This window comes from Tripterygium wilfordii, chromosome 13 (assembly GCF_013401445.1).
Source record: "Tripterygium wilfordii isolate XIE 37 chromosome 13, ASM1340144v1, whole genome shotgun sequence".
Classification (NCBI taxonomy): domain Eukaryota; kingdom Viridiplantae; phylum Streptophyta; class Magnoliopsida; order Celastrales; family Celastraceae; genus Tripterygium; species Tripterygium wilfordii.
The window spans coordinates 4,520,308-4,532,464 of NC_052244.1; the positions used below are offsets into that span (position 1 = coordinate 4,520,308).

The 12,157-nt window shown below is 37.2% G+C and overlaps 2 protein-coding genes across 3 annotated transcripts; one reads left to right on the plus strand and one right to left on the minus strand.

Annotated features, from left to right (window-relative positions):
- Positions 1 to 4,538, minus strand: LOC120013161 (transmembrane 9 superfamily member 4-like). 2 transcript variants are annotated; one of them, XM_038864882.1, is made up of 8 exons: positions 4,323 to 4,538; positions 3,827 to 3,867; positions 3,134 to 3,719; positions 2,905 to 3,042; positions 2,622 to 2,778; positions 1,510 to 1,994; positions 391 to 640; positions 1 to 307 (listed from the first exon to the last, which is right to left on the minus strand). In XM_038864882.1, exons 1-7 carry the CDS (start codon positions 4,472 to 4,474, stop codon positions 421 to 423), a joined length of 1,779 nt encoding a protein of 592 aa, XP_038720810.1. In that variant the 5' UTR covers positions 4,475 to 4,538; the 3' UTR covers positions 1 to 307; positions 391 to 420. The 2 variants fall into 2 exon arrangements, with proteins under 2 accessions (XP_038720810.1, XP_038720811.1); XM_038864883.1 differs by having other exon boundaries at positions 1 to 320.
- Positions 4,539 to 10,380: 5,842 nt separating this feature from the next.
- On the plus strand, positions 10,381 to 12,027 carry LOC120012769 (universal stress protein PHOS32). The gene is made up of 4 exons (XM_038864251.1): positions 10,381 to 10,663; positions 10,753 to 10,862; positions 10,950 to 11,068; positions 11,726 to 12,027. The coding sequence occupies exons 1-4, from the start codon at positions 10,489 to 10,491 to the stop codon at positions 11,814 to 11,816; spliced, it is 495 nt and encodes a 164-aa protein (XP_038720179.1). The 5' UTR covers positions 10,381 to 10,488; the 3' UTR covers positions 11,817 to 12,027.
- Positions 12,028 to 12,157: the final 130 nt, after the last annotated feature.

Here is a 12,157-nt window from a genome sequence, read left to right on the forward strand (position 1 = left end):
TTGAAGCTAAAATTGTGAGAAGCATGTTATAAAGGGATGCCATAGCGTGTAAATATCACAAGTATTCTTTTATAAATGCATCTTGCACTCTACATTTTGTCCCAACAACAAAAGTTACTGCCAAATAAAAAGAAAAATGTAACATGCATCAGGTACTGCCAGCAGCTTCATGGCATCATACACCCAACATGAACATCTCCATTGAAGGAATGTAGATATATCGTCTAATATGCAACTGCTCCTTGAAGCAACATCCTAAAACCGCAGACGAGTCCAGAAGCATGAACGCAAACAACCCTCTCTTCTCCTGTGGCATCAGTCTGACTATCATAATATCAAAATGTCTCTCACAAATTATGAAGTTCAAAAATGAAGGAAAGATAATAATACCATGTAACATAGGGAAGACCAGGTGACTTGCTACTCGCACTTGATAGAGCGGTAGATATGACGGACAAAGAACAAAGAAGCACGGAAACCGACTGTCCCGAGCATGAGAAGGAAACCATAGCAGATGCAAGCCATGTATCCAAAGAAAAATGAGGTTTGCATGAAGCCCGACATGTCAGATCGTGCATAGTAGTAATACAAGCAGTAGCCATAAATGAACAAGCCAGTTGATCCTCCACACAGGAATGACCTAAAAATACAACCATGAAATAGGAGTAAGCACATAAAAACAATCAACAGGACCCTAAAGTGGAACACCAGACATTAACAAAGAAAAAACCCTTTAGATGCAGATCAATGATTACAAGATTAAATTCCCCCCCCCCCCCAAAACCATATATGGAAACTTACCCTAGGATAAAGTCAATATTGGACCTACTTATGATTTTCAAAGCCCTTTTCCAATTTTTCCAATTACTTTCCCAAGTTTGTATCCTGCTAGTTCAGTTTTCTGATAGTTTGCTAAAATTCATACTTGAGGCCTCAAGGGCACTGAGACTTCACGTTTACCAAATTTTGGTAGCAAAAGTAATTCAGTCTTATTTATTAATTATAACATAACTGTCCGGTTTTGCATATTTTGTGTTCCAATAGGGCATGGCACACCCCCTCTGCAGGATCAGAGGACTCAATGTTTCTTTTATTCTTTTTTTTTTTTGGTTCCTTTTATTTTTTCCATTTGGCCAGACAGGATTAACACTTCGGAGAACCAAGTAAGACCAAGGAAACTCTAGGAGAAGCACCAAATTATTTCAAAGGTTCCTGACAAGAAAGTAAAAATTAATAGAAGTTCTTAAATATAAGTTTCAACCTAAATAAAAGCTGGATAAATTTGAACAAGAACTTCAGAAGAAACAACTAAAAATGTTTACTAAAATTCACTGTGCAAAAAATATATGAACTACGCTTCTTTCTGTGAGCCCAGCTACCTAAACATTTTTCACTGCAGCTAAGAAATTGAGGACAAAAGCACCACCAGTAGATCAATTTAAACCGCAGAGATTCTTTAATAAGATGATGATGTGAAAAGAAAAAATCAGAACAGAAAAGCCAACATACCTCCACCACCATTCATGGTCTTCAGCAGCAAGTTGAAAGTATGTCAATGCCACAGTGATAAAAGCTGTGACAATCAAGAGAATAATGAAGACAATAAAGAGGATGCTGTATATGGTATAGATCCTGTGACCCCACACGCTAGCAAATATGTAGTAAAGTTCAATATAGATAGCACTGAAAGGCAAGAACCCTGCCATTGCCATCTGAGGAAGAGACTTTCGATACCAAGGCAATGGAGGAATCTCTCTGGGATACTTAGTCGTGCGACAGGGTGCCTGAAACTCAGCCTTGCTATTTTTCCCAGCAATCCCCCCCAGTACTAATAATGGTGTGGTGACCAGAGTAAGTATAAGGAAAATCACCACAATTGTTCCAAAAGGCAATGCCGCAGTAGCACTGTAAGCTATTGCAACGGTATTAAGAAAACAGAATGTGAGGAAAAGAGGTCCACAAAACAGGCTTCCAGTCAGTAAAAGATTCCTCACCTGTCAAGCCAAAAATCTCAAATCCATAAGTCCAGTATATGTTAAAATTTAAGTTATATTAGTATCACTTCATGAACCAAGAAACTAATAAAATGGATAAGCAATGGAAAAATATTTGGTCCATGAAAATAAAGATCATATAAAGTAGGGGGATTTCTCAAAATTGCCACATAGTTTTTCCTGCATAGATTCTGCCACCTGGCAGTTCAAATGTATCACTTTATAATCTTACCATGGTTTCCTTAGATACAAATCAAATTAAGTTAACCGGATCCTGTGCAACGCAGAAGAATCTAAAAGTAGTCATAATATGCCCCCCATACCAGTTATTATTGACAACCCTGTGATTTCACTTTTCACTTCGCCGCTTCGGAAGTTTAACTTAACAAATCGTCAATCTAACTAAAATAATTAGAAAGGAAACCATTGAGGAGGGAATGAAAAAAAGAAAAAGAATCACATGTTAGCAAAATGAAACCAATAAATACCATAAGTAATTCAGAAAAGTTTCCCCTTTAAAGTAAAGAGTGAAACAAACATCATAATTACTCATGAGTCACACAGATACAAAGAAGAATTTTTTAACAAGAAAAAAAGGCAAAGAAGATACTATAAATGATTACTCACCCAATTCGTTCCCTCTAGTTGGCAATAGAAAGAGGCAGCAGTGTAGCCAGCAATGCCAGATGTAAGCGCATATATCACAACCAGTGCAGTGAACAGAGCCCCTCGATTGTACGGATAGAAGACACCAACTAAAGCAAGCATAAAAATGAACAGTACTCTGAAAGCACATGCGCATAGACAAAATTAGAAGTTGTACGCTAAAGGACTTCTCCAAGATAAAAAGAGGCAAAATGCCAACTCAAGGTAAAGCCCTCTCACAATAACTGCTCCGGCGGATACTTACAGAGTAAATAACTGCGTACCAGAACCAAGTGCTGCAGCAAGCAAAGACTTGTACTTCGGATACCTGAATACATCACCATGAATGTACTTCCACCCAGTCTCCTCTTGGTCATCTGCTGACTCCTCGTCATGAGCATACCTAATACAAATGACATCATAGTTACAGAAAGCAACAACCCAAACCCCAAACAAAAATGTGAAACTGACAATATATATCGACTTGTTCTTACTTGGAAAAATCATTTTTAAGAACTCGCATGAGAATCGTGGCAAGAAAACCAGTTAAAAGGAGAACTGTCACGCATGAATTAATTATTGAGAACCAATGGATTTCCAAGTGATGTGGCAGTGAGGAAGACTGTGAATACTTCTCCATCCTCTTCTCAAAGGGGATTTCTGTTTCCTTCCATTTAACTGTGTAGGTGAACTCCACTTCAACTTCTTTATCTTCAGTAATGTCCACTAAAGAGTTTTGATCAGATTGCACAGTAATCTCAATGACTCGATCCTTATTGTGAAGGATATTAAAAATAAGATGCTTAAAAAGGTAATATTTGTACTCGCTTGGGTCACTTTTGCCTTCCTTGTCAACCTTTCCTAAGAAACCCCATATTGGCAAGTCATCATAATACATTTGAAAGTAGTAGTCCTTGGAAACAGCATGTCGGAACTGAGCAACTTGTTCCTTTGTCAGCTTCCTCTTGCAAGCAGGATCAGACTCTTTCTCACCCAGAAATTCGAGCTTGTAAGGCGCACTAACCAATCGATCTCCATTCAGCACTTCACCAAGAGCCTCCTTCTTTTCCTTGACAGGTGCTGTAATGAACATGCCACAATGAGAAAATTGTGCACATCACCATTGGCATTTCCATACAGGCTTAAGAAAATCATTACAAAAAGATTAAACGTGAAGAGGCAAGAACCTGATGAGCAGAATGGGAGATCAAAGTAGCGGTAGGTTTCACTGCACAAGAATTCAAAAATAAACAGTGTCACTTAGCCTGATCCCAAAAGATTATTCAGCACAGTCAACTTAGAAACTACAAAAATTGTTCAAATTGCCCAAAGCAGACATTGGAATCGCCATTACATGTTTAATTGAAGAGTTTGTCACAGGAATAAAAGGAACAAAAATCATAATTCTTACAAAATCTCAGATCCTAAATCAACAAATGCAACAAATCACAATCTAATTTACATTCCTCTTTCTCGAAAACTAAACAGAGTCTAAAAGAAAACAGATCCATAACTTCAGTTCCAAAAGCTTCATATAACAACAAACAGAAATTCAAAGACGATCTAAAAATTTCACTCAATATGCAACAATTCAAATGTTTAATTTCCCAATTTCAGTCAGTACAGGAATCCAAATCCACAATAAGAACATAAATTCCAGATTCCAGAGACTTTGACTCATACCTAGGATTGTGGAAAGGGCCGACCTTGTTGGCGTAGAGAGGGACGTCGTCGCCGGGTTTGAACCGATGATCTGATGCATCGGATCTCACCTGGGATACTCCGCAGAGGATCAATACGGCCGCGACGATGCACGCCATTATCCTCTTCTCCATATTTTTTTCTTTTCCGTGTTTCCGATCACACTCAGTGTTGTAAAGAAGGAAAGACCGAAAGACTCGCGAAAACGATAATTATTATTAAAATAGCGATAATTACTTAAAATATATATATTATTATTTGTTAATTTGACAGTGGACCTTTTTTAGTGAACGTGGAAAGGGGTGTGGTGTATGCGTAAATTACAAGGGGATTAAGGGGTCTGCAATCTATTTTACCTACGATGTATGAAATCCTTTTAATCTAAGCCATTCATTTCATCAAATGTATATAAACCACACGATTACATCTTCATCTTTACCACACTCTCTGCTCTGTTATAGACTCTTTATTTTTTTTGATCAAAAAAAAAAAAACAACTCTTTTAATGATTGGAGACGGTTAAATACACCGCTATTTTTGTTAAATATAACATCTTGGTTAAATATACCATAACATCAATTTAAAATGGATATGCTTTTATAAATACACCACCTCACATTTACTATTATAACTTTAATGTATTTTGGCTTCTTTCTCCAAGATCTGAAGAGAAAACTGCATCCAGATAATACAAGTAAAACTTCAAAGAAAAATGCATAACACAAATAAAATGTCGATTCTGTAAGTTCTTACTATTGAGAGAAGAACCAATAACAGTGCTATATACATTAGAACAATGATGTAACATTAAACTGCCATCTTATATAAATATGTATAAAAATGCAGTAGAATAAGCTAACAGATCAATTCTACATCTATATTTCAAGATTTCCCAGGTCCACCGTGACACTATGATAATATCGAGATACAAAGCTTCACATATGAATAGGTGAGCAATAAAAATGTGGAATACAATTACACGGTACGATGATCAAGTCAATTGGATCTTCTGCTTGGATAACTGCACAAAGATGTCCATAATTAACAACCTTTTCCAGCTACAAAGTAAAATGGATCACAAATTCACGACTATAAAAGCATAGTAAAAGGGTAGTGGAATTTTTTAGGGTTGTATTTAACAAAATCAAACGTTGTTTTTATACTAAAATTTGAGTACGTATTTTTTAGTCATTTTGTAAAGGGGCGTTATTGTCTACAAATTATAAAAAATTTGTGATGTTGTATTTAACAAAAACAATGGTGCATTGAATCAGGCCCTTAATGATTTTGAACTTTGTCTCTTCTTCTCCTCTAATTCTTTATGCTCAATTTTCCTTGTGCGTGGAGCCCCAACGAGGAAGTTTCTTTTCCATTCCATTTATCTCTAAAAGCATATATTCTCAGGTTTTCGACAGAGAAATAGAATGAAAAATTAACAAGAGAGAAAAATGAATGTTCTTCCATTTCGAATACCAGTAAAATCATACTTCGTTTACAACTTGTAATCAAAAGCAAATCTTTCATTTCAACGACACTGGACAGCCGGTTAGTCTAGCAATTTCTACTTTATCCTTCCACCCCGCTTCTCTCCTCCTCCACAGTTTCCTCTGTTCCCGACTACACCACCACCTCAACAAACACAACAATAACAGGTACTCATTGAGGGTGAGACGAGAGAGGAGTAGAGATAGAAAAAAGAAAAGAGAAGGAGGAGTTGTAAAAGAGAGAGAGGAGTAGAGAGAGAATAAAATAAAAAGCGGAGTTGTGAAAGAGAAGGTTGTGTTTTTTGGGAACTTAAATCTCAACCATCCATTTTATATGGATGGTTGAAATTAAAAAGATTTCATACATTGTAGGCACTATAGATTGCAGGCCCCTATCCCAATTACAAGGAAAAATGACTCCCTAACTGGAGATGATCTATTATTTATTGTGACAAAAATAATTCTTGGCTTTTTTTAAGTACCACTAGAAGCTAATTTTTTAGTTTTTTTTAAAGGGAAAGAATGTATTTTATTAAGAATCAAAGGTCAGAAGATCTGACATTACAGCTTCCCTAAGTCAAATAGGCTCAAAGGGGGATCTCCATACACATGAAGACGAACTTGTAAGAGCAAACTTTGCAATAGTATGGGCCACCTTGTTAGCAGATCGTGGTGCAAATAAGAATTTATAATTCAGCATTCTCTCCCCGAAGGCTCTAATATCCTCGACTACACTACCAATATCATTTAGGGAAACATCCTTCAAGTTGATACCCTCCACAGCTCCTTTTGAATCGCTTTGAATCATTACATTCTCCAACCGGCAATCAGCTGCAAGAGTGAGGCCTGCACGTTTGGCATACAATTCAGGACACTCTACAGATTGGAGACTTCTTACTCGGTTTGAGGCTGCAACTACAAACAATCCTTCATGATCTCTAATCACACAGCCTACTCCAAAGGATCTCGTGGCAGTGTCTAGACATGCATCAACATTGATAGCAAATGTACCCGATGGTGGAGGCAACCATACTGAATTAGGATGAGAAACATGTAACTTTCCTTGATTGGCTTGGCGGCACTTCTTGAAGTCAACAATGAAAGTGGGAATCCAGTCTAATAACCTAGTTAAATGTGCTCACTTGTTCCAACAACCCATCTAGTCCCGCTCTTCAAAAGCTCTCTCTCCCACAGTAAGCTTCGCCATATATAAGAAGGATTACCTCCTAGATTAGCCAACAATGTGTCCCTTCCAGAATAGTACGTAGTTTCTCCTTAGTACGCTTGCTACCAAAGTATTTGACCTAACCATTAGGCACCACACATGTTTCCCCAGTAACGCTTGATTGAACTGGAAAATATCTCTAAAGCCCATTCCTCCCTTAGATTTCGACTCACATAGCTTTTCCCATCTTCTCCAGTGGATTTTCTTATGCTCCTCTGAACTCCCCCACCAATATCTAGCACAAACCCATTGGATATCTCTACAAATACTAGTCCGCAATCAAAAGCAAGATAGCATATAAGTTGGTATGGCTTGTATAACTGACTTCAGGAGAACCTATCTTCCCCCATTGAAAACCTACTCTCCTTCAACCCATTCAGCTTCTTTAGAATGCGGTCTTTAGCATAACCGAACTACACTCTTTTATTTTTCATCACAACCGTGGAAACTGCACTCTTTTAGTTTTGAAGATACTTAAAATAATAATTCATATAAGACATCGTTATATTTGACTCCATCTTACGTGATAAATCTCAGATAAGTGATTATCTTGTTTCAAACGTACGAGACAATTATAGGACCACCTTTGACTCATGGTGTTGACTCCAAATATATTCGTTTTATCATTGATCATCATAATTTTTTTAAAAAATAAATATATTCTTATAAGAATATTGCTCTGTATATTTACTAGCTCTCAAAAATATGGCAAAATAAAAGAAAAGACATTTTAAATATAAATGGATAAAAAATGGTGGATTCCATATTTATATGTTACTTCTTAAATTAAATGCTAAATACATTTAATCCTTTTAAAGTACATGTTGTACCCTTTTTTTTGTGAACCTAAATTGATAAATCAACTGTTTATACTTTAGATAGCAGATCATTGGTTCGGTAACCTGCCTGGCCCAGCCTTCGTACAAAAATTTGGGCTTTGGTAGTTATATTAGACCCGTGGACCGGGCTTGGTCCAAGAAAGTGGCCCAATTTAATTTGCTCATGGTGAATTTCATCAATCACCACCTTCATAATTTTCTTATCTCGTCCAAAAGTAGGTCTTTTTTTTTGGAACAATGCTAGAGACCCCCAAAAGTTCCCTAAATCTATGTAGCATTAAAATAATCATGGATTAAAAACACACATGTAGGACTCACTTCACATCCAACACTCTACATTAAATGAGGGTTTTTTGCGGGTCTCAAGCATTATCATTTTTTTTTTTGGGGGCAACCTCTCCCACTATGTGCAAGCAATGCTGCAACTTAGGGCTTCTACTGCCACCATCTCGTAAATTAGAAACCACTTTAAAGTAAAAAGGTGGGCAGGTTGACAAATCGAAATCACCAAAATTTCCCTGAGTGAAGTTCCATTAATTTATGAAATTCTATATATCTAATTAATATTATGCAGAAAAAAGAGTAATATTTTATGATAGAGCCTCCCTTTTGTTTTTGATAACGATATAACTTTGTGACTGTGTAAATCCAAAAATCTACAATCAATTTATATTGTCGATCGAGATCTTCAACAATCCTGCAAGGTTACACAAAGAGAGACAACCGTGAAGTTGGGGCACCAGTGTGATACCAACCGGAGAAGCTTCGACGATCAAATCAGTAAATAGTAAGAAAATATTTAGTAAGAGAATTGAAAGGCTATTTTAGAGAGAGAGAGAGATATCAAATAGTTAAGAGCCTTCATAAGGAGGGGTCCTCCCTTATTTATAGTGCTATAGGTCATGTGACCTGCATGTGCTGACTGTATGGACATACCTTGGGCTGTGATTAGGGCCAAGGCCATTTGGGGGAGTTTCTTGGCGATGTGGGCTTTGAGTCTCTTAGGAATGGATGGGGCTCTGCCTGGACCCATTGGAGTTAAGCTTTTGTGGGCCTCATCTTGCTGTGGACTTAGTTTTGGGTCGTATGGGCCTTTATGGGCCCTTCGATCGTGACTGGAGACTCTCATAGGTCTCTTCAGGGTTGGACTTTAGGCTCTCGTGGGCCTAGTCGTCATTTATTCGAGCCTTTGGACTTTCCTAATTCAACTTAGACTCTCATGGTCTCACGGGTCTAGTGCTGACCGGATTTTGCCTTGGCTGGGTGAAACTTGGGCTCTCAAGGGTTTGATGTTCACTTGATCAACAGTTATCATGGACCCTGACACACTGACTCATTTATAGACTATTTTTGGCCCAGACACTTTGATTTCCCTTAAACTCATGGCTTCTTGGATTGTCATCCAATCTCTCTAGATACTCAAAACTTGAATCCCCAACTAAAAGGATTCATCCTAAGCCAATTTAATTTACTACCCTGGATGGTTTAACACCAAAACTAAATAAATTTGAAATTATAAACAGTTTTGAATTGCATGATTCAAACTTTTAGAAAAAATATATATCGAAAGGAAGATGTTACGAGTTATTTGTCCCACACCGCTCGATTAAGCCAAGTGGTGTGGGTTTATAAGCGAAAGTCCCCTCACATGTATGAGGTCTTTTTACTGAGCTCAAGTACTATTAAGTGACGGCACCAAAAGAAACAAAGCCGTTTGAGCCCCAATGTATCCACGTGAACTATGATATATTATACTACCTAAACGCTGCGTTTCATTGCATATTATAGTGCACGTGATAAAAATTTATTTATTTGGCTTTAAAAAGGATTAAAGGAAGATGAATTTCATGATATAATTTGAGTATATATATAATCCTATTGGTCACTCCAATTGATAGACTTTTATCAATAAATTGATTTAGGTAAATCTTTACAAATATTCAAATGGGTTAGGGGAATCTTTACAAAGATTCAAATGAGTTGTGTGAGTATGAAACTCTTCCCCTATATAGAGGGGTCAAGATCTCAACCTAATTTTTAAGCTCTATTTTGTGATTCATTTGGCTTTGTGATTATCCTGAAGATTGACTTGAGCGTCAGAGTGTCCTCGGTTGCCAAAACGGCTATCGGTTCACTGATCACCTTTGTTTTCAGGGAGAGTGTAGCCGGATCACGGAGGAGCAAACAACTGAACATCCCCAACAATGCCAAGGAGTGTTCGGCCAACGTGATGATCAATTTTTGTTCACTACAGATAATAAGTTATATTTACTATAATATATACATGAATCTCCTATGCGAACTTAAAATACGGCTACTTTTTAAGGGTGTTAAAAGTGAAATGACAAGTGATGTCCATTATTTTGGGTCCCATATATTCTAAATCATAGATGTGTGTATTTTAGGTCGGCATAAGGAATAAAATCTAATTAATTAACTTTTTTTCCTATCCTCCATTCATACAATATAATACACATACATTTTCCAGCACCTTCAAGAACCCTCACTTTGATGATGGGACATATATAAGAAGCAAGAGAGCATAACACAGGGCAAACATATTAAATCAAACTAGTTGCAGCAATAATTCAGAGAAAAATATGAGCAACCCACGTAGAGTTGGTGTTGGCTTAGACTACTCTCCGACCAGCAAACAAGCCCTCCGATGGTCGGCGGATAATCTGATCCACGGCGGCGATCAATTGATCCTAATCCAAGTCCAGCCAGCCAAAGCTGATCACACCAGGAAGCAGCTTTTCGAGGACACTGGATCACGTATGCATATATATATATGTTTTATGTAAATTTATATTATTTTTATTGATTATGTACTAATTATTTATAGAATATTTGAATCTTATCAGCTTTGGTGCCTCTGGAGGAGTTTAGAGAGATCAATTACTCAAAGCAGTATGGTCTAACTCATGATCCTGAAGTTCTTGATATTTTAGATACCGTGTCAAGGACAAAAGGGGTATGTACTTTGTATATATCTATAAATCTGTATACATATATTGTATATGAGTGTATGATTTTGGGTGTTTTGATATGTATTGAGCAGGCTAAAGTGGTTGCCAAGGTGTACTGGGGTGATCCAAGAGAGAAGCTGTGTGATGCTGTGGAGGATCTCAAGCTTGATTCTCTTGTTCTTGGAAGCAGAGGTGTTGGTACTATTAAAAGGTATGAATTGGTATATACACACACCAACTGTTAAAAGATTTGGTAGTCCCAGATCGGATTAGCATACACTAACTGTTAAAGATTTGGTAATCCCAGATCGGATTAGCATAACCCAATTGAGTGATATATAAGAGAAGGTCTACCTCTTCTCAAACGTAAAACATTTTCTGGGCCTAAATAATTCGGAGACAACCTAAGAAAACAAATTCGTGTGGGCCTATTGCTCAGAGCAGACGATATCACTTTGACGAGTTTGTACTGGATTTTCTATTATGGTATTGAAGCAAAGAATCGGTCTATTTGGACATTACATCTACCCGTATCCATTTGTAGGGTCTCACATAACCGAGTCCACAAATGCATGGGAATGTCAAGATTTGTAGTCTCACATCAGATTGACATAACTCAACTAAGGAAGAAACATATATGGTAGAATCGTAACCATCGAAGTGGTACATAAGCCTAAATGCTTCGGAGGAACCACATAAGAATAAAACCGTGTGAGTCTTTGACTTAGAGCAGACAATATCACTTTGATATGTTTGGATCGATTTTCTTACACCAACGCATGTGAAAAGTCGTTCCAAGCATTAACTTTATAATCTGATCAATTATAAGATTATTCACGAGTATCAGAGTTTCATAATTTGAGTGCAGGGTACTGCTTGGGAGTGTTAGCAAGTATGTGATGACAAATGCTTCATGTCCAGTCACTGTTGTCAAGGGGAAACCACCTTTAAAACCATGAAACTCACTCACATACAAGGGGCGGCCGGTGGAGATTATGCGTGATCATGTCTTCTTATCTTCTTAATGCATTGTTTCTCTTTTATCTAAAAATCATGATTAGATTGGTAGGGTGTGGTACTACCGTGGCATGATTGTTATTGATGTTACTATCTTTTACGTATTTTGGCTCGAGTCTTCAATTAAATTATTAAAAATCTAAGCTCCAACATTCGAGGATATTGTTATCTCTGAACCACTGGTATACACAGTTTTTTTCTTTTATGTGTCGTCACCAATTGTTCTTAGGTTGAGAAAACGTGACACTTGTGTAAGAGGTACAATGATTTTATTTATGTATTA

Coding starts and splice junctions, on each gene's coding strand:
- LOC120013161 (XM_038864882.1), bottom strand. CDS start 4,474: ATGGAGAAGAGGATAATGGCGTGCATCGTCGCGGCCGTATTGATCCTC. Junction 3,043..3,133: donor CTTAAAAATGATTTTTCCAA/GTAAGAACAAGT, acceptor CATTTGTATTAG/GTATGCTCATGACGAGGAGT. Junction 641..1,509: donor GACCATGAATGGTGGTGGAG/GTATGTTGGCTT, acceptor TTGTATTTTTAG/GTCATTCCTGTGTGGAGGAT.
- LOC120012769 (XM_038864251.1), top strand. CDS start 10,489: ATGAGCAACCCACGTAGAGTTGGTGTTGGCTTAGACTACTCTCCGACC. Junction 10,664..10,752: donor TTTCGAGGACACTGGATCAC/GTATGCATATAT, acceptor GAATCTTATCAG/CTTTGGTGCCTCTGGAGGAG. Junction 10,863..10,949: donor CCGTGTCAAGGACAAAAGGG/GTATGTACTTTG, acceptor TGTATTGAGCAG/GCTAAAGTGGTTGCCAAGGT.